We start from the raw sequence: 23,238 nt of genomic DNA on the forward strand, positions 1-23,238 counted from the left end.
GGAACTGGAAAATAAGATTCTTTTAAAAATAAAATTAAAAGAAGAAAAAAAGAGGGAAGATTTGTATTGCTCAGAGATTTCAACCCATCACCGTGGGATAGTGTGTGTCTTGGTCACTTTGCTTGTTGAAAAATAAAAAAAAAAATACCTGGCAATAAGTAACTTAAAGGATAAAAGGTTTACTTTGTCTTACACTGCAGAAGGATACAGTCCATCACTGCATCAATACAGTATGGAAGGATACAGTCCATCACTGCATCAATATGGTAGAGAAGGATACAGTCCATCGGTGCATCAGTACAGTGTGAAAGGATACAGTCTACCCTGGCATCAATACAGTGCAGAAGGATACAGTCTACCCTGGCATCAATACAATGCGGAAGGATACAGTCTACCCTGGCATCAATACAGTGCGGAAGGATACAGTCTACCCTGGCATCAATACAGTGCGGAAGGATACAGTCTACCCTGGCATCAATACAGTGCGGAAGGATACAGTCTACCCTGGCATCAATACAGTGCGGAAGGATGTAGTCCACCCCAGCATCAAGACATGGAGGTAGGTAGAAAAGCACGAGAATGAAAGTGAGGGGTTGACTGGTCATTGTTCCTCTACAGCCAGGAAGCAGAAAGTGAAGAAGAGTATGGGCTGTGTGTTAAGAACTCAGGATATGTTCCCAGTATCCCTACTGGGTCTGATAAATGGTTCCAGACTGCACAGTACTAGCCCACTGCACTGACCACTCCTTTAGGCTTTGATTATGTATGACTGTCAGAGGAGAATCATTAAAGTAGCTAAGGGAGGATAATAACGCCACACTGAATAAAGCCAAGCTCCCTCTGCGCCACACGGCACAGCCCTCTTGTGGGTGAGTAGAGCGATCCTAAGCTACGTGAGAGCTGAGATAAGGAGGGGCCCAGTATAAAAGTGGATACATACGAAAGGCGACACTGCGACTCCAAATTCATCCACTCTCTACGATTAGCTTCACATTAAAAGCGTTGAGTCCAGGGAGTCATTTCCCACCATCCCTTACGCATACCTCTCTGTCCTATCCAAGCTATTCTGAGTTGTGCTTCTGTCATCTGTATCTAAAAGAAGACTAAACCCGAAAATTCTTAACCACTGGGGACAACAAAAAGGTAAGTTAATCTTTCCTAGGAATGTGAGTTTGGGGGTCTTCTGTTTGTTTAGCTTTATCCGTGGCTTGGTGTTTACGTTCTGTCTCTCTCCCTTCTTTCTTTCTTCGCTACCCTCGACCAGAGCATCTTTTAGCACCCTCCCACCCGGGAGTGTTCAGCAGCCACACACAGCACCAGAGAAGAGCTGCCCGTTTCCAGTTCCCGCCAGACCGACGTCTTTGTAGAAAACTACAAAAATAAACAACTAGATCGTGCCCTTGGACGTGAGAGTGACAAACCGCTACAAGACGCCGGCAGAACGCTTAGACTGTCTGCTTGTGGATAAATATCAGTCTGTGAATTGGCATTAGCCCATGGCTTCTGCCTTGGGTGACACCCACACGAGGAGCTGCAGCAGTTCAGCTGGATCTTAATCCTGCTCTTAATTATGTTTAAGAAAGTGGTTTGTATTAGCACACTGTGGAATAAAAACCTGTTCCTGTTTGGGGGACTGTCATGAATAATTTGTGTCTCCCCTGCTTAATTTCCTAAACTAAATAAATACTCAAGATATCCAATTTTAACAAAAAATGAAAGGCATATAACTCTAGGTCTTAAAGACCAAAGAAACAACATCAGGAAAGTATGTGTAGTATTAATAATATTCATTTCTTTTTACCATTCATAAATTATTGCACAGTATCATCAGTATTGATATCATGAAATGCTGCACTAATAAGAAGGTTCAACAAAATGGGTGAGTCTAAGAATTAAATGTCAGGAAATTCATACACAGCTCTTTGAATACACACAAAGCTTGAGAAAATTGTCCCCACTCGCTGTCACTGGGAATGTTCAAAGCTTTCCAAAAAATAAAAAGAACTACATAATTCTGAGCCTGGCATACCTCACGCTTGATTTTTATTGTTCCTAATATTTCAAAAATCTAATTTTCTGGGCTTATTGCAAAATGCCAGTTTCTTTTTGAATATGCAGTCTTTGTCATCAGGCAGACAGTACAAGAAAGTCAAGTAGAAATGTTCCAGAAAAAAACTGTTCAGCATGACTGAGAAAGACAGGATAAGGAGTAAGAAATGAATTCCCCCTTTCAATCTTTCATAAAACTGGTAACAAGTTTGTATGAGATTTCATTCAAGATTTTGAGAAAGACACAAGGGGGTTGAAATTTTATATAAACTTTGATGTTATTAGGCAAGGTCAAAGTGACCAATTTGAAACACAAAGTTAAGCTAAAAAGCACAAAATGTCATTTATAAATTAATGGGAGGGACGTTATCACAGGGAACCAAGATAAGTTGCTTGCTTCTGCTTTCTCATGGGCTAATTAGCAAATTTTCAGATAACATGGGATGAGAGAGAAGGGCTGAAGAAAATTCCACATTGAGACTTTACGTATATCTTTATAATGCTAAATAGATTTTTACTTTACCAATTAATTTATCTGCTTAAGATACATTTGGATTATAATTTTTATTAAAAATTCTTCTTCAAAGAAAAGCAGAAGTAATTATGTCTGCATACATATGCTAAACAATATGTTCCTTCAGCAACCTATATGCACTATTAACTTATGAGAAATCTGACTCACTGGTTTGCCCTCAAAATGTCCTATGTTACTGAGATTTCTAAGACTATTGCTTGAAGTTTCTGGTCTCTAGTGCCATTCCTGTCTCTATTCATCGTGCAGTTGGCCTGACTGTCAGAACAGATAGTGGGTGTGCTTGGCATGATATCCACGGAACGAAGGCACCTTCCGTGGAAAGAAAGCTTCTCCACTTTCTCTACCCTTGGTGGTAGCTGTTTTCCAAAGGAAACATAGAAAATTATACCTTAACCGTCATAGAAGGCAAGGCTTCTCAGTCAATTGTCATGTGGCGGCCTTGTCTCTACTCTTAATCTTATGGAACAGCTACCTCTCATCAGCAGGGGCTGGTACGGCGGGGCCTACGCCATTCTATTTCTAACTGATAATTTATACATATGACAGGGAAAGACGATAAAAGTATGAGCTGATTATAGTCATTATATCTTTATCCTGCCTCGCAAAAATTCTCCAAGCCTTCCCCTTTCCAAGGACCCTCAAGTAGAAGATGGATTTGTATGTCACTGTGTTCACAAGGTTGCTTACCTAAAGGGCTGGGGTTGCTGCTTACAGAGAGTCCCAGTAGAGCGGCTTTGCCATGGTTTCCCTCCCTAGACTAGCTAAGCTCTTCATGGCGTTTCTGACTTCAGAAACAGCTCTGACTAGAACTTTATATCCCCCAAATCTAGGAAGATGATAGAAATGAAATCTGACTGTTATTGAATGTTATAACTTAAACCAAACTAAAGGAATCCAGAGAAACACCTTCAGACGGACGAGTGACATTTTCTACGAATACCAAACATGCCACTTACTAGCTTATAAGAGCAATGTATAATTAGTCTGAGACTGGGAAGGAAGAAACATTTACCTCTGAAGGCCAGCGAAAGAGTGTTTTCCAGGGAAGCCAGCTCTATGGTGCCTACCTATATTCCCTGCGTTTGGGGAGGGCCGCGGGAGAGTTGGTCATCAAGAGTTTGAACCCATTCCGGCTACAGCATAAGTTTGAGGCCAGAGTAGGCTATGTGAGACCCTTTCTTTTTTTTTTTTTTTTTTTTTTTTTTTGTCTTTTTTTGGGTTTTTTTTTTTTTGTTTGTTTTTTGAGATAGAGTTTGTGGCTTTGGAGCCTGTCCTGGAACTAGCTCTTGTAGACCAGGCTGGCCTCGAACTCATAGAGATCCATCTGCCTCTGCCTCCCGAGTGCTGGGATTAAAGGCGTGTGCCACCACCGCCCGGCCCTTTCTTAAATTAACAAGACAACCTCCCTGAGAGCCTAAAGGGTAAACGTTTTTCTTTAATACTAGTGGGCTTCTTTTTACTCCCAAAACTTAGCTCCTACTCTACTCTGGTCCTTTCTCCTCTTCACTGATTCCCAGGAACTTTTCTCCCACACAGTAATTCTCCAACAGTCTGGATACACCGGGATTTCTGCAGTTCAGCTATGACACCCTGAGGAGCCCGTGTGAATCCATGAAATAAGGATACAATACCTTTATTTCAGGTACCAATTATAAGAAGTGAATTTCTAAGCAGGTGTCTGCCTCTATGGAAAGCACAAAAACCCCATGTATTCACTAATCTGGAAGTTCTATTTATGGTTTTTAGGGGGACCTCACCTTTAGGCATGTGTTGGAGCCCACAGACCTTGACTAAAGGTCAGAGAGTTCAGGCCTATTCTTGTTCCTTCAGGGTTATTGACAGGAGGTTTGACCCAGGGTGTTGCTAGTAACAGGATTTTTTTTGGCATAAATCTAAACATTTATTAAAGGAGAGAGGGAGAGGGAGAGGGAGAAGGAGAGGGAGAGGGAGAGAGGGGGGGAGCTGAGAAGTGGGGAGAGAGGGAGAAGCGAAGCTGCCTCTCCGAGAGAAAGATGGAAAAGAGCTAACAGGATGTTTTGACCTAGAGTATGGTTACTTGATGTCTTCCCCCTCCTCTTTGGACTGGGGTATTTAAAACTTAGGAGAGATAAGCACAAGTGGATTTAGAATTCACTGGGTTGCCCTCCAAACTCTACCCTGTATCTCTGTCTTTTCTTTTGGGTCTCTGTTTTTAATGCCTAACATTTCTAATCCACATGACAGATGATGTCATTGATCACTAGTTATTAATCCAACATCCAATCCTTTCCCCCTACCAGGATGAAGAGTCTCAGAGTTAAAAGTTCTAATCTCATCACAGGGTGGTTCTTTCGTTACCTGGTTCCCGTTTACTGAGAATTATTCTTTTGCATAATTATTAGTATGGTTGAAAGGGTCTTATTATGAATAACAGAAGACAGGAGTCTGGTGACTGCCTCTCAGGACACTTAGGAGCTCTGGGACAGGAACTACAGATATCACATGAGTTCAGAGGACACACAGAGAGGAGATTTGAACCCACTAATTAGAAAGAGGCCAAGTTTCCCCCTTCCTCTTCCTAGTGCAGTGTTTCCCTTCCAGCTGTCAGTAGAGCGTATTTTCTGTGTTTTCTCTGGATGATGCCTCTCATCTCTAGCAGGTTCTACAGAGAAGGAAACAGCTTCTGTGATTCGCCTGCTTCTCTCTGAGCTCTGCTATCTGTTTTAGATTGTTTGTTTCTCGGATCTCTTTCTATTATGTGATAGCTCTTCCGTGCCAAAACCTTTCTGTTTACCACTAATTTTACTGTTTCTTTATACAAAATGCCAGTGAAAAAAATGCAGCGCCTCTGACCATTTCTAAGCTGTGGAAATGGACACTAAGGGAAATTCCTACCAAGAAGGCTATTTTTTCTCTTCATGTAGAGCATCTTCACTGGTCCTATTGAATTATTCGATATTAAAGAGAATAATACATTAAAATCAAGCCATTGTCTTTTCTAGTAAACACACACACACACATATATACACACGAGAGAGAGAGAGAGAGAGAGAGAGAGAGAGAGAGAGAGAGACAGACTCTACCTAATTTAATTTACCACATCTCTATCTTTATTTTCTTTCCTCTGCTTCATGAAGAGATCTAGAGGTTTAAGTATTTTCAAAAGTTAATTGGCAACCATTCTGACAGGTAATATTTAGTTATTCTTGCCTCTGATAATTTTGGCACATTAAGTTAATGCTGTTCCATTGTCCTTCCCTTTCTAACTTGGAGAGTCCAGGTACAAAAGCAAATTCATGTAGTATAGAAACAGAAAAGATAACTCAACATAATCACCAACCATAGCGATGTCATTAGTGATTCTTCCAGAAGTAATTCTGGAGATTTTCAAGATAAAAGTATATGTATTTTAAAATCTTCTATTATTTCAATGCTAAATTAGAGAAATAATTTAAACAGTGCTATATCCTCACCCTTGATCTGTCATTTTCTCTACAGTCTAGCATAGAGAAAAACTTCATACTTAGAGAAAAATGAGTAAAAACAGCAAAAACTAACAAAATAAAACAAAACCCCTATGACTTGTTTCTTTCCCATGGTGCAGGCCTATTTCTAAATCATTTGAAGCTAACCTCCCTTTCTTGACAAAGAGTGAATTTCAAAATCCCTATTGAGGCAGTTTTCGAGGCCGGTAGAACTATTGAATTTTAATAATACTAGAGATCAAGTTGAGTTCACAGAAACCATTATGACAGAAGTGCTTCACTTTCCATTTTGATGACAATGCCGAGTCTGATGCCTTTTGTCTCCTCCTGGAGGATTGAGTAAGGGCAGTCTCTGGGGAACGGTGGCTCCTGTCATTGCAATATTAAGAGCAGCTGTATTGGAACATCAGGCCAGGGAAGACACTACATGCCAGCAGTCAAAACACACACAGCTACACTGGGAGCCCACAAGCCCGGAAGATCTCCATCAGAACGCAGGCAACATTGGGGCAGTCAGTCATTCCAGCGCTGAAAGGTTGGCTTATGTAACCCACTTGAAAATCAAACGCCATCTCCCTGGTCCGTGGTATGGTAAAGCTGGCAGGAAAGCAATTAGGCCCCATTCTGTGGTAATTAAGGATATGCCACTTTTATTCACTTAGCCCAGCTTGCTCTCTGCTTCACAGAATTTAGGATGTGCCAGGTGGCATTCCGTTCTGGAAAGCCCCGTGGTATCGCAGCAACTCAAAGAAAGATGCAAGTGTTGCTTTGCTTGCTTGCAAAAACTACTTAGAGAAAAACCCACTTCAAAAATTAAGAAAACAGATGATACTCAGGAAACAGAAACATCCAGCTGTTCAGAGAAATCCCATTGCTCACTTATGAAACTTTTCACTGGATTAAGGAGCTGTTACTTTTGTACAAAGACAATTTTTTTTTTTTTTTGGTTTTTCGAGACAGGGTTGCTCTGCAGCTTTTTTAGAGCCTGTCCTGGAACTAGCTCTTGTAGACCAGGCTGGCCTCGAACTCACAGAGATCCGCCTGCCTCTGCCTCCCGAGTGCTGGGATTAAAGGCGTGCGCCACCACCGCCTGGCCTAAAGACAAAAATTTTAAGAAAAAAAGTTTTTTAATGTTTGTAAGAACCATTAATAAAAAGAGAGGTCCTGGATTTGAGAGAGAGCTGGTGAGGTATATTTTGAGGCTTGGAAGGAATGAAGAGAATAGACAAATTATATTATACGCTTTTAAAAAGGCATTTTTTTTGAAAATCCAGTTCTCTGAATATAGCTATGGTACGATTACTTGGTGACCAATGTCTTCTTGGCACGTGGTGTTTAGTTTTAAGTGCCAATTAGAAGCAATCTAGAATCACCTATGAAGAACCACAATGAAGGATTGTCTAGATCAGATGGACCTGTGGGTTTGTCTGCTGAGGATTCTCTTGATCACATTGACTGGAGAGGGAAGACCCCCTGGGTAGCATTATTTCCTGGGCAGAGGATCCTGACTGTATAATGCATAAATTTGTTAACTCCCTGCTCTCTGCTCTTGACGGCCATATCCTGTGACCAGTTCTTCCGCGGTTCTGCTACGGTGACTTTCCTGACACAATAGACTATTACCTGGAACTGTGATCTGAGAAAAAAAAAAACATTTCTCTTCCCAACTGGCTTTTCAGGGTTTTCTACTACAGAAAACAGGAAATAAAACTAAGTGTCAAATTCTCCTTTTGGGCTATATGGCTTTGACTTAGATATGTAGCGTTGCATCTTCTGGTCTAAAAATCAGCCTTTTCAGTTAAAAGAATGTGTGGTCTAATTGTACAGAATAATGCAACTTGTGGAACATGAACCAATGCCTTCTTGAGGACACACACACACACACACACACAACTGCACTGTATATAGGAAGTAGTTGAAAAGTATGATTTATATACCCCAGATTTATACAAAACCCCCAAGGGAGATTGAGAGTGGCCCTGAATTGACTGTTAATAAATATGTACCCTCTGGTAGAATGAAAGCTCAAAACAGAAAACAAGCTAAATTGTAGAAGGAAAATGTTCCATTTACACCCGAGTGATCTGCTCTACACTCTGCTGTAAAGCAGTACAGAGCACAGGAGCAGCCACGGCACAGACAGAAGACATAGTTTCTCGCCAACGCTTGGTCAATCATGATTGTCAGAAATCACCTAACCCCTTCAAACTCAGCTTATTTAATATAGCGGAGAAGAGCTGGAACAGAAATCCCCTTCCAAAGCAGGGCTCTTTCCTTAGTGACCTCTGTCAGTGCCCTGCTCTGCTTCTCTGATGCTGCCATGAACATCGGGTCCTTCCTAGCTCAAAGCTGATGCCAGGGTTAAACAGATAATTGCTGAAGTAAAATGAAGCCAATTCCAGGGCCATCTCCCCATGCCCCAGCACAGTGTGGATGCGTGAAACAGCCCGTTTTCCAACACATACAGCTGAGCCTGTGCGAACTCATCCAACACGTTTCTATGCTACATGCTAATCAATATTGAAAATCTCTTGTTTGCGGTCTTGCTCATCACAGCTGTTTTGGGACTTAAAGAGGACAGAAAGGAGAAAATATGAAGAGGCCCCTCTTTGCTAAGGAAAGCGTTTGCCCACAACCCTGTTGCATATCAAAAGGAAAGGGATCAATAATCCCATCCATCAAAAAAAAAGGCTACTGGAGGGACACCGAACATCAGGGCACACTTTCCGCACGTGCTGACCCCTGCTCCCCACAGCCAAGGCTACTTTTCTGGCACTGAATGTCACTGCTTACAACCATTTCTGCCAACTAATAGAATTCACACAGGAAACACTTCATAAAAAATAGATAATATCCCAAGATCTATCAAGAAAGACAATGAAAAGTCCTCTGGCCATCTAAATGGCAGCCTTGTCTTTGCGCTGTTTGGTGTTATGGAAAATGCCCTGTGTCAGAAAAGCCTCTGGGTATGGTTAAAAAAAGTAGCGACAGTCCACAGAGAAGAGAAAGCCCAGAACTTACTTGATGAGCAGAAAGCTCTAAAGGACAAGCTGTTCCAGCCCCCAGAAAACAAACAGGGAACAGCCACCAATAAGCCCTCCCACACAGTCTCTTGAGGCCTGCTGAGAGTTTTCCTCTATTTTCCATGATGTTAAGATGTAGCTAAACCAATCCACCCTTCTGTCCTACTCTTGCCTCTTAGGCATGAGAAGCAAGGAAATAAATGTTCAGAAGGAATCATCATCACATTTATTTGTTACACGTATAGATTTTGTCTTTAGATACAACTTCAAGCCCCAGGACAAAGTTATCCTTTGAAGTTGGAGATATATAAACCTCTTAGTGGGTTGGAATCAGCTTGTAGAACTCCCAGTGAAGCTGTAGGGAGGCCATAGGCACTGCTGGCTGCACAGTCTGACAGCTTCCTGCTCAGGATGGCAGTGGATTCAGACCCCCCTGTTCCCCACTACCAACCAGGAAGGATCTTTTCTCCCAAGCCTGAAAGCCAGCTTGCTCAGCTCCTTTCCTTCCTTGGAAATAAGTCTCAGGCTGTTGTCACTGTTGCCCCACCAAGCACTAGGAGTGGACAGAGAATCTCAAACAGGAATACGAGCTCTTAGCTCCCCTAAGGAGGGGTTCTGTGACATGGTTTCAGTCTTCTCCCTCTCTACTGTGCAAATCGACATCCTGGAAGAAAGTTCATTTTACAAGGTGGTGTTGCATCTAGAAGACATAATGGGAGTTGCGGTGGAGTCAATTTCTGTCAACTGCTTCTCATTTTAAAGGTCTTTAGAAAAGAAGAGATTAATTTTACAGGACTCTCTGCCTACACTAGGCTATTGGTCTCTTTTTGTTGTTTTTTATAGCACCTCTTGAAACAAAAAATTTCTATTGATTGGGCATAGCTGTGAACTCCCAAATATCATGCATATTCCCAAACGGGGAGCTAGCGTGCAGAACTGAGTCAAGGGCTTGACTTCACAGCTGCCATACTTTCCCCTGCTGAACCCAAGGGGCAGCACCAAGTAATTAATCCTCATTCCGCGTGGCTCTGTATTCACAAGTACTACTGACTCTAGTTAAACAAACTTCATCTATTTATGTGGCACCTTCTCGGCTGCTAGAACAAACTGCTTAGCCTTTGTTCCTAAGCCTTCACAATTTCCCTTCCAGCACATATTATTAGCTCCACTTAATATTCACAGAGAGTAAAGCATCGCAAAGTTTTCTTGGCCAGAAACAGAATGAAGATTGCTCTTCCAGACAACACACCGGTGTACAAAGGCAAAATCGCTGAGCAGTGGGGCAGAATATGATGCGACTTTGGGATAGTTCTCCACTTCACTGTGACTCAGTTTCCTCATATGCAAAGTGGAATCTACCCGCAGTGTGTTTTCAAGAATGAATTAAATTTTTTTTGATACAGGTTCTCGCCACCTTGGCTGGCCTGAAGTCTGTGTAGAGCAGACTGGCCTTGAACTCACAGAGGTCTTCCTGCCTCTGCCTCCCACATGTTGAGATTAAAGGTATGAATGAATCACACCACACCTGGCTTTCAAGATTAAACAAATTAATAACTAAAATATGCTTAGACCTGAACATAGTAAACAGTTCATAAATGCTGACCATTAATAGTTTTCTACATCCCGGGGTAATTATCAAGATCTTTCTAGATCAGAAGTGTTTAAACTGACTCAGGAAGACAAGGGGTACAGACCTACAAGAGGATGCTATGGACGGCATTTGGTCAAGAATAGCTGTAAGAACTTCGTAATTGGCACGCTACCCCTAGACTTGTCACCTGTCCTCAATTCTCTTCAGTTTGTGTATCTGCTCTTCACTCCAGTCAGCATTGGGTTTGCTACTCTTGCCTGTATCTATCCTGAACAAAGGGTAGAACTCTGAATGCCCTGCTGGTTCCTAACCTCATCCACAGCCAAGGCTTGCCTGGCAAGCATCTCCTCTTAGTTTCAGCTAGAGGCTTCAGGCATGCTGCATGTCTGACTCCAGCATGCTGTGTTCTTTCACCTAAGGGTGTTCACACATGCCCTTCTATCTGATTGAGCCCTCCTCTCCTCCCCTCCTCTCCCCTCCCCTCCCCTCCCCTCGCCTCCTCTCCCCTCCCCTCCCCTCCCCTCTCCTCCCCTCTCCTCCCCTCTCTCCTCCCCTCTCCTCTTCCCTCTCCCATTCCTTCCCCTCCTCTCCTCTTTTCCTTTCCTACCATATCCATTTCTTTGCCTTTCTTTGTTAATATACCATGAAAACTCAACCATCAGCCCGAGATATTGAGGAGCTCTTTAGACCAGGTCAGTGTGCCAACTCCCTCTAAAACACTGCATTTTCCTGTTATAAGAAACCATTTTTTGCTTTGTTTTAATAAAAATATTTTCATACAGTATATTCTGGTCATATTCTTTGGCCTCTCCAACTCCTCTCCCACACCCCTACCTTTCTATTCACCCAACTTCAAGTTCTCCCTCCCTCTCTCTTTCTCAAACAAAAACGAAAATAAAACAAACAAAAGCTAATAAGACAAAAATACTAAATCAAACCAAAACAAGCAATGCAGGAAAAAAAAAAAAAACATGGAGTCCACTTTGTGTTGGCTAACTGTTCCTTGGCACAGGGCTTTCCCTGAAGTGTGGTTGATAAAACTGATTTTTTTCTTTCCCAGCAGGAATCAATTACAAATAGTTTCTAGGTTAGCAATGGTACTTTGTGTCCACTTTCCCTTCTCCATGCTTGGAGAAACCACACCGTGTGCCTACTTTCTCTACTAAAGGATAAAATTCTAGTTCACAGCTACACCCCCAGGACCAAACAAAATATCCAGCACTTAATAAATGCTCAGTAACTCCTTGCTGAAAGACGTTTGGATGGGCAAGACAGAACCAATTTCATGATTGTGTCTCATACAACAATTTAACCATTCTTTTTTCAGCTCCCGTCAAATGAAAACTGCAATATTTATTATATTTTATCTTAGATTTCAAGGATCAATGTTGCTCAGGTTAAAAATTTTGTTTATTTTATTTGTCTTAATGATGTTAAATAATAAATCAGACAAACATTTCCTGTGTGGTCTGTTCCTGTGGAAAGGATATTCCTGTCACAAGCTTTAAAATTAAGATACTTAATTTTTCACTTCACAGGAAAAAAATTACAATTCAATGAAGATGAATCCCACAAAAAAATAAATTAAAAGCATAACCTGATATCTAAGTCACAGCACCTCCTGAGGCCCAGAAACTATCATGGAAGAAGGGACAGACCACAGAAGATAGAGACTGTAGTGGCACACTGTTCCCGAGACACAATGTGGTATCTGCACATAGGAGTTCTCAGGGGCTATGGCCACATGCACAAGACCAGGGAAAGATCAAGGCAGACAAAATGCCAGAGGAGAGAAATGAGCTCAAAGTCCAAAGCTACAGACAATTGATGACTCACAGGGGAGGAAGGCTCAATTTTCTTCTAGGAATCTATCCATGCTCCAGTAGACAGTCCTACATCCCTGCAAATATGGGTAATGATGAGTGGGCTCATGTTTGTTCAGGGAAGGTGGGGGCAGCATACCCTAGTTTTTTTCATTGGAATATATATCTCTGAAGATATCTTTTTTAAACACATTATTTCTATAATGATGAGTGGGCTTGTGTTTGTTCAGGGAAGGTGGGGGCGGCATGCCTTAGTTTTTTCATTGAAATATATATCTCTGGAGATATCTTTTTAAATACATTATTTCTATGCATTTTCATGAATCATCCAAGGTATAAATACAATTGATGGACAATAGAAAACAATGAAACTTAAAATATGTTGGCCTAAAATCCAATATGGAGAATGCAGAATACAGGTAGGAAATCATACTAATTAGATAAAATAACAAGCAACAAGTTTGATTTTGGATACTGCTTTTCAGTTTTTCTCATTTAAACAAATTCAGTACACATATAATTTCTTGCCATGAAGTTGGAAAAGATTGGAAGTGTTACAAAAGATAATTAAATATACCAGACACAGTTTTAAGATTATTATTTATGGTTCTGAAAAAAAATATAAAATGATAATAAGTAGTAATTCTCTCTCTTTATTTCCTAATCCATAGAAAAGAGTTTGATAATTTTCAAGTAATGGTATTCTATTTCCCTGTCCCTAGTCTTTCCTTAAACAAATGACCTTTGGACACAGTAAGGCAGGAGACCTCCCTGAGATCAATGCATTAGACAAGCATCTCTGGCTGCCTAGAAACATTCCTTAACAGTTAGCTGCCTGTAAATAACTTTCAGACATAAAGTGTTTTTAAAGGAAAGGTTATTTGAACATAGCAATTATTTATAATAAAGTAATTCACAGCCATGCTAAATTATATTTTATCATCAAAATTAAACACTGTGAAGATTGTGGGTTACAGTCAAATATGGATGGGAATATCAAGAGGCGAGGGTCTTGCCTTACTTCTCAGTCATGGGGAGTAGAAGACATCACGTATATTGGGACAAAAGTTTGCTTCTATAAGTTATTTGGAAAACAATTTCCCATCCATGAATATGTCAGCTTCTTAAATATGAAGTAACTATTCATATGTAGGAGATGGCATGTGTTATATCTGTTGCAGGTGATGAATGAGCACTTAATGAAAAATAACCAAATCTGTAGGGAATAAATGACTGATTTCATGGGATCTGCGAACTCAGCCAGAATAATTGTTATCAAAATTGACTGTCTGGATTTTCACAGTGAAAAGAAAAAAACTCAGCAAAAAGAAATTCTTCATTGTGGTTTCAAGGGAGTCTTTATGCTTTTCAACCCCATGCAACCAGAGAAAATTAGTTGTGCAAATCCTCAGCCCTGTGGTCAAACAGAGGTAGGTTTCTAATCATGCTGAATCACTATGTTTAATCTGAAGTTGATTAAAAATAGAATCCTTAAAAATCATAAAAACAAAACGAAACCCCTAAAGCCATTAGTGAATGAGACAAGAACACCAATGTTCACTCGAGGCTCGTGCTCAGCCTCACCCTATTAAATTTTGGGATATGTGCTAAATGCTCTTGTTATTTAGTCTATCTTCTTCTTACTGAGAAACCTTTTAAGGCCAGAGAAGACCATAATATTCTATGTAGTAAGCATTTCTTCCTAATCAATAGACACCATTTTACATATAAATGAAAAACTATTAATATTGGGAAAAATAAATTACTCATTTGTACCTATCTGTGTCTGTTAAAATGGGGAATTAATTCACATTTATACATTTTACAGGTTTTTATTCACAAGAATAAAGTATTATTTTAAGAGAAATATCCTTTGATACTAATTTTCATTCGGTCTTAAGCCAAATTAAGCATCTACTGGGTTCCAAATAAAAGAGCCAATTAAAGAATTTATATGATCGATCCTGTCAGTGGCGTTCTTCTACTGTACCACCTATAGGGTCTTAAGTTGTTATAAATATACCTCTGCAAAAATACCTTACATCTAATCACGATACCATGTCTATGTGTCAAGCAATCAGTTGTAAAATAGTTTAAATAGTTATTTAAAGTTTAGTACAGTGATTGCAAGTAAACAATGGTTGTTGTTCCAGAAATTATAATTAGATCTGGAGACAAGATTAACAAGATAATGAAACAACTATTTAAAAAGACATTATATAATTAGATGGTGCTTTAAGAAGGCATAGATTATAATTATAAAACTTAAAAGAAAGATGATCCAGTGAAGCTGGAAAGGTTAATGAATACATCTTAATCATCTTTGTTTTGTTCTTGTTTGGGGCAGCTATTTATATACTGTTGGTAAGTTTTGTAAAAAATGGGTTATTATATTGTTTTCCTTCTTTTGGCAAAGAAATGAAGATCCAATGCAGAGAATAATCTCAATGTTCCAACACTAGATTATGAAGGGATTCAAGCCTGAGGCTGCCGAATTTGTGAGTCTTTTACACATTGCAGTAATGCTGCCTAGTGAGTTTGATAAACTTTCATGACTGGCAACTTTACCTCACATAGAAGCAAGGATATTCAAGCAAAGAGCACAGCAGGAGATACAAAAGAGAAGGAATGTGTTTTCCTTCTCATCTCAAATATTTATTAAGCTCATGATATGTGCTGGATATAATGGTAGAAAAAAATCAATGAAAAACGAAGTAGTCAGGATGTCTGCCTGTATGAAGTTCAGACTTCGGGAGGAGAGCTTTAAACAATGAGTACAAAATAGATCTACAACTGCAATTGATATAGTTACTGCAGAGAAAGTGTATGTTCCCAAGAAAATGCAATCTAATAATGAAACTTAGAAACAGGTGTATGTAATAAAACACATTACATACATTGTTGAGCAATATATATAAAGCCATACTTTAGGTGGTAAAGATTGGCTACAGGGTAGAATAAGGGTAAATAGTAGGAGAAAAGAAAACAGTTTTCCATGATCAAACTAGAATATATAAATAGAAGCCATTTTAAGCAGACACTCCTGTGATTATGTAAAAGTGACAGGGATCCAGGTGTTCTATGCTCTGACCTGGGATTTTCTGTATTATTTCAGTTCATTTTACAATAACCATGCTATTTTTATTCTCTTATTCATGGGTGACTTAAACTCTCTCAGCGATCTAAAAGAATATTTTGGGCTGAGTAATTAATAAATGACAGAAATTTTATTATCCTACTTCTTGAGGCTTTGATGTTCAAGATCAATATGCTAGTGGGTTGGAAGGGGTAACAAGCTCCCAAGGGTATATTTTATAAACGTCCTCATCCCACTGAGGAGGACTCCCAACTGAACCACCTCCCCAGGCCCTCACTGCCTCAAGACATTGCTTGGGAGATTTGGACACAGGGAGACACAGACAGCTGGGGAAATGTTTCTAGAGAAGTTGTTTTTGAAAATCCTTCACTTTAAAAATAATGATTTCAGGTTTTTGAAATAACTTCTGCCTTAATAACATTTTTTAAAGAATAATGTGGTTTTAAAAATAGAAACTTTGTGCTGAAATGGCTGTGGTGGTAATTTCCTAAGAGCAAATTTTGCTGGTGCGTTGGGTGTGCGGGAAGAAACAGTCTGAGAGGTGAGTACCGTGTGCTTTAGAGAGATGGCTGTTCCACTTTTACTTATTTATTTCGTTCATTTGGCCAATAATAGTAAAGTTAGAAAGAAGACGATACTTACACATAAATAATTTACCCTATGAAATTTTATTTTGAGTAGTAGTTGATCGCACTACACCATTAGCAACGCCCATGGCTTCTCATGCTTTCAGTGAGGGAGTTCGCTTGAGGCTAAGGGAAAGGTCACGTTCTTCATGGGGACGAATGGATCGCAACCCAAAAGTGGCATCAAAATACTGAAAACGTTTGAACCGCAGCCTCTAATATAGATGATTTAAGAAAACAGTGAAGCTCGGAGCCTTCCGAAGAACAGTGAGAAAATAAATCAATGTGAGCGAAGGCGGCGGAGAGAGAACTAAAAGTAGAAGCTGCCTTCCAGGTATGAAGGAGGAAAATGGGAGTAGAATGGAATTAATGTCCACAGGAAAAAAAAAAGAATAACTTTTCTACAATGTAGCAACTCCCACTTTAAGAACCCAACACAATAGACTTAAAAAGAGAGGAGATAAAGGTAGCAATTAAAATAATTGCCTCTATACTGTACATCCAAATATATTCTATGGCTGGGGAGCTACCCATCTTTTCATCAGAATAAGACACTTGAATGTGGCTTTTAAGAAAGGCCTTGAAATATTTTGATTTTTGGTATATAAAACAGCTAAAAATATGAAACGTTCTTGAGATGGCACGACAGGGAGGGGAGTTTAAATGTTGTTTTTAACTAGACCTTGGGAAATCCTATGCCTCTGTACAAGCTGTTTGAGCAACTTCGGCACACCGGTTGACTGGCTGTGATGAACTGCAGGCTGTGACTCTGTAATGCATTCTTACAAAGTCTCTGTGAAGATTACACAAAGAGATACAAATAAATGCCCAGACTGTAGCTGTCTAATCACTGAGTCTCTCTATTGACTTATTAATTGTATATTTCCCTTAGAAATTAAATTTTTGGAAAAATTTATGTGATGCAAAATTTTTGCTTCACTGCTATCTTTATCAGAGAAAATTGGAACCAATTTATTTCTTTTTTTTTTTTTTTTTTTTTTTTTTTTTTTTTTTTTTTTGGTTTTTCGAGACAGGGTTTCTCTGTGGCTTTGGAGCCTGTCCTGGAACTAGCTCTTGTAGACCAGGCTGGTCTCGAACTCACAGAGATCCGCCTGCCTCTGCCTCCCGAGCTTAAGTTATAACTAAGGATAAATTATTTTCCCATAAAATTTCCTTAGAATTATCTCTGTTGTACAATTATCTCTGTATCTCCCAAAGTATGATAATCTTTTTTATTGTAAAGTTGAATTTGGCTTATTAATTTTCTACTCTTCCATTTGGGTTGAGGATACCTCTGTCCCCGTCCACACTGGAGGTTGTGGAGCGACTTGATTTAGGAAGAAATCAAGATGCTGTTGACAAAAATCCCTGCATGGAAAAGAACAGAGCTTCAAACCAATACTCAAAAATACATATATTTATTTTTCTTCATTTCTTTGTTAGAGAAAATGATGTTCCAAGTAAGTAATTAGGCTTATCTAATTACTGAAGTGAAAACACATCTTAAAAATAGATGAATAATAAAAAAAATCTTTGGTCCTGGGTTAGCCCTAGGACAAATAGAACAAATAACTGGAGATTTGCTAGCAAATTAAAGTGAGTCAGGGCTTTTCAGCTTCTGTGGGCAAAACTATACCTTCAAAGAATAAAGGATGTGATGATGAAGTATTTATTTCATGAGTCTTTCTCTCTCTCTCTCTCTCCCTCCCTCCCTCCCCCCTCCCTCCTTCCTTCCCTCCTTCCTTTCTTTCCTTCTTTCTTTTCTTCCTTCTTTTCTTTCTTTTTTTGAGACAGGGTTTCTCTGTGTAGCTTTGGTGTCTTTCCTGGAACTCGCTCTGTAGACCAGGCTAACCCCAAACTCACAGAGGTCTTCCTGCTCTGGCTCCTGAGTGCTGTGATTAAAGGCGTATGCCACCACTGCCCAGCTCACAGAAGTCTTTCTATTCTCTAAATTCTCAAGCAGTTAAACTGGTATGAAATCAACATTTTGATATCTATAGGAGGTTGGATTGTGAAGGAGTTAGTGAATAAATATCAAATGTTGTTACATCCAAATGTTGGCAATCATCCTAAATACACAAAGGACAGGATGGACCCCAAGGTTCAAAGGAGTAGTGTGACAAGCATAGTTCAAGAAGACTGTAGAGAGGATGGGACTGGTCAGACAAATGGATGGGTAAGTCAAGGGCAAAGGGGCTACTGGGAAGGGGAGGACCATGATAGCTTAGTGAGACCAGGATGCCTGTTAGAGCACAGAAGATTTTCCTGACTTCAGGATTTCCCACTATAAGTAACTTCAGGTTTTTCTGTTGACCCTATTATTAGAATTTTAGCATCTCTGAGCTTCTCTTGTTCTTTGAAAGGGGGTGGTTATATTTCTCTAAATTATGAGACAATAAAGATTTTTGCGGCAGAGTAAGAAATCCCTTAAACTGTGGGAAATTCAAGTTGTGTTTGCCCAGAATCTGTACTTCTCTCTTCAGATGCAGCATCCTGGTTCACACCCTCCTTCCCCTGGAAAAGGGATAAATTGTTCACGTGTGCTCATAATACCAAAGTAGGATAATGATTCAAAGCCATGTGTTGGCTTTAGTGGTGGTAAAAAACAACAGTCTCCCTTATAGTTTTCCAGGCTGTATTCCTGCCATCCTAACCTCTCAGTCCCTCTGAGATAAGAACTAATAGAGCCTCAGGAACAGGTAAACAAAAACAGGGAGGAGTCTGAGCACCAGCATTCCAGTGCCTGCTGCGCGCACGCGTGCACACACACTTAAAAGTCGCCTCTGGGTTCATCTAACATGTGATCAAGGTTATAATTTCTTTAAGTTGTCCTTAACTTAGGCTTCTGCCACACACAAACAAAGAAGTCCTTCTTTTTATAGTATCGTTTTCCTTATTGTGACCTTTTACCAAGTTGAGCAAGGGAGAGAATGAGGAATATCTGTTCAAAAACTGATTTTCCCTAGCTCTGCAGCATTGAGAATCCTTTCATTCCATCCTTCATCCAAAGCATTCTAAATACTATGTCTCTTAAAAGCAATCCATATGCTGCTGTCTTAAAACAGGAAGCTTTGGGGTTTGACAAACGGTCAACGAACCCTTTACCTAGTTTCTACAGGTAAACTTTAGTCATGCATCGAAACAGACTGTGTTTCATGCTGACTTCTGTTGGCCAGTTTGAGTTGCAAGTACCTTTCTGACAGGGCTCCTCACCTTAACTATTAAAACTCAGCCCAGGCTTGCCCAGGCTGACCACTCTATTATGAACTTTTCTGGTCATTTGTGCCTTTGGCCTATAGCTCTACCACCTCCCACTCTCTGGCTTCTTGCTTATGCACGTTTAGCCACCCCATATTTGTAACTGACATCTGTGATTGTGGACTACTCTACTTTTCCAGGTACTAAATTTGTGGTTTTACTTCCCACGTCCTCAGTGCCAGTTAAAGGAGGCTAGGCTACACCACCAAGGAGATCTGTCTCACTCATGGTTAGAATGGCAATGAGCTTTCTAATCACAATGCCATGCACAACTATACTGCACACCCTCTCAGAGAGCTCCAGTGTTTATGTCTCCCCTTAAGCAGTGTGATGAATAACTCAAGGAAGGCAGTAACATTATCAACCAACTCACCATACTTTGGAATTAACGGTCATGCATAAATGTAGGCTAAAACCCTTTTAATATTTCAGATGAAGCATATCTCTGCCATTTGAAACAAACCCTTTGATATAATTACTCCCTAATTATTATGGGATTTTAATCTTATCATTGGTGCATAAAAACTGCTTTCAAATGTTGGAGAGACATGAAATAAAATACTTATATTGTGGATGACTCCAAGGAGCAGACTAAGTGGAAATTGAGAGAGAGAGAGAGAGAGAGAGAGAGAGAGAGAGAGAGAGAGAGAGAGAGAGAGAGAATTAGTTTAGTATAAGAAAGAATATTTTCAATTCCAGAACTAACTCCTTTTAGTAGTTGGTGATATTTCTGTCACTCTGGTGAGCATCAGTGAGTTGACAAGCACAGGGTTGAAATATCAGTGCTCAGCATCCAAAAGAACTATTTTAGTCTGGAACAAAGAATCTTCTATTTGAACGTATGAGTCTCTCTAGTCATGAGCCCCTCTCTGAGAGTCTTGGGATACTTTTCTTTATGTTCCCTTTCTGCATCATGAGCAAAACTTCCATCTGGTCTACCATTTGGTCTAGCCTGACAATCTGGAGCTCCTAAGTGCAGCTCACTGGCAGAATTGCTTTAGGTCTCTAGGGAGATTTTCCCCTGATTCTGCTATGACTAATGCCATAAGGATTTTTTGCTAAATTTTCTCATTTTCATCTAACTGATTGCAAAATGCAGCTATGCTGGCTTTCTAGGGAGAGAAAGTACTTTCTGTGTGCTGCGAAAGTTTCTCCCTGACCTAACAATTTTACCTCTATTCTTGATTTTTTCCAGGGTGGTGGCCCTCATTTATGAACACCTAGCTGTAAATTTAGTTTTTTTCTAGTATTATTTTTCCAAAACTTAAATATTCATAGCATTGTGAGTATTCTTTTCTGAATAGGTTTCGTATTTTGTTGGGAAGACAAATGTAGTCTAGGAAACACGCTCTGTGGCTGGGAGGGTTGCAATAAAGAAGGCTAACTGAAATCGTTGGGAGGTTAACGTTTTTTCTCTTCCTATATATCCCTGCGAATCTCTGTGAGTTCGAGGCCAGCCTGGTCTACAAGAGCTAGTTCCAGGGCAGGCTCTAAAAAAGCTGCAGAGAAACCCTGTCTCGAAAAAACCAAGAAAAAAAAAATCAGGCATGTTTCCCTAGAAAGAAGACAATTAATACGGATAGTGAAGCTATAAAGTGTTAATAAGATGAAGGGGAAATTTTCAATTTATTTTGAAATATTAGCTTGTTCACAGTTACTAAATTTAAGTTAGTCTTTAATAATACCATTCTTTGTGAACAATGTCTTTAATTTCACAATCTTGTCTTCATCAGACCATTTAATTCAAGTATCATATTTTTACAGAAAAACTTCCTGAGTGCTCATGCCTAATTAATAAAACCCCTATCAATTAAAATATTAATTTAAAAAGATGACAGAGAGTTGAACAAATGATGCCTTCAAATTTCCTTCCACTGAGGGGTCTTTTCATTTTTAAAAACTCTGTGTTGAGCAAAATGTTGGGGTTAGATGTGTGGGGAATGCAATTTCTGAGAAACCATTCACCACACTCAAAGCGTAACACAGCATCAAATAACAGATGCTGCAGGGGATTCACCTTAGGACAAGATTTTTCTGAGCACTGAGCTCAAGCTCCTGTTGCATCATGGACGGTGAATGTGAAACACTTTTCTTAAAAACAAGGGGCAGTGTTCATAGGTTGGCTTGGAAATGAATGAAAACGTTATCTCAACTAGGGCATCCCTTTTTGTAAGAAATAATAATTTACCTCGCTTTGATAGTAAATATGCATTAGTTTTACTGCATTGTAGATACAAGCCAAAATTAAACTTCTCTAAAGGACTGGTTTTATGGCCAAAGTAAATATTCAACCACCAGACATTGGGAGGGACAAGGACCATGGAGTTGCAAAAGTGGAAAGGGAGTTAACTGGCGTGGTTCCACCTCACCCATGTTAATTGGCTTCTGGTGGGCCAGGCTGTGCTCATGGCTACATTAGAGCAGTTTGGTTGTTGGGCAGCATTTTGGGAGGATAGCATATGTCCTGAGAAAATGAGTAGAAAAAGGGAAATAATTGGCATATAGAGCACAAACTTGGATCATGCAAGATGAAAGTTGGTTTTTTTTTTTTTTTAAAGCTTAAAATAAAGCTCTGGGATTTCTATGCTGAGGACTGAATTAATCTTTGTAAGAGATCAAAGCTTGACACTGACAACCCGCTCTAAGGATGAATTTCATGAATATAATTCAGAGGTCCCCAACTAATATTTTTAATTTTAAATTGATTAAAATTATGCCAGAAAACACGGCTGTTGCTAATGCATATAAGAACAAGCAATAAAATCATACACTTCTTTAGACTTGTATAAATCATTAAACATATCAGTTTTGGGGGTACTCAGTAATCGTAAATGTATACAAAGTAATACAAACTTTTAAAAATGTAAATAAAAAAGGCAAAATCAAACAAACAAAACCAAGCGAAAACTTTCTCCTTAACTTGAGTAAATATGCATTGAAAAATATTCATGACACCAAATTCTAAAGTCAGAAACCTCAATAAATGTTCCAAATCCAGATACTTTTAAACTTGACATATTAAGGAGGAAACCATGAGCATGCCTGATGGAGTGTGAGCGTACCAACTTCCAACAGGATACGGATTCCTAAGACACAAACGGAGCCTCTGCCTCCTCTGAATCCCTTCTCCCAATGGCTTCCTTCCATGCACGGACATTCTATTTCCTCAGTATCCACCTAGGTTTACCTCCATCTCAGTCATTTTAGCTGGTTCCTCACTGGAACCACAGCGACCTATAAGACGTTGCTAGAGTTCTTGACTAGGTCACCTTTGTCTTGCATAAAGTTGAAGTACTTTTAAAAACTCAGGATATATATGATTTCTCATCCAGCCCATTCTTTACTCTGTTCCTTCCCTTCCTTTTAGATATATAAATGACACTTTAAGAAACAGAACTAACTCTCATCTCTTGCGCCCAGAACTTTCTCCATGCCTTTTCTTTTGATTTTTTTTTTATTTTGTGAACATCTATTTTATTTCTAACATATTATTTTTATTTGTTATTTAGGAATTTCACACAATGGAATTATTTGTGGGGTTTTTTTGTATTTTTATTGATTATTTGGAAATTTCATCCCAAACTCAACAGTTTCCCAGTTCTCCCAGGTCCACTCCATCAACTCTTGTGCCCTCCCTTCCCTGTCAAAAAACAAAACAAAACAAAACAAAACAAAAAAACCCACCAAGCCCATTATGTGTTTCCCATATGCTCATTGGATCATGCCTTCTCTTGACTGAAATGTTCTCCCCACCTTTCTATACTTCTATACC

General features: G+C 39.5%; 1 protein-coding gene across 1 annotated transcript in view; it reads right to left on the minus strand.

The window, feature by feature from the left end:
• Positions 1 to 23,238, minus strand: part of Necab1 (N-terminal EF-hand calcium binding protein 1) — a 139,738-nt gene that overhangs the window by 88,335 nt on the left and 28,165 nt on the right. The window contains exon 4 of the mRNA XM_038347951.1: positions 11,645 to 11,654. Coding sequence (XP_038203879.1) covers positions 11,645 to 11,654 — 10 coding nt within the window. The remainder of the gene's footprint in view (positions 1 to 11,644; positions 11,655 to 23,238) is intronic.

Source organism: Arvicola amphibius, chromosome 11 (genome assembly GCF_903992535.2).
Source record: "Arvicola amphibius chromosome 11, mArvAmp1.2, whole genome shotgun sequence".
Classification (NCBI taxonomy): domain Eukaryota; kingdom Metazoa; phylum Chordata; class Mammalia; order Rodentia; family Cricetidae; genus Arvicola; species Arvicola amphibius.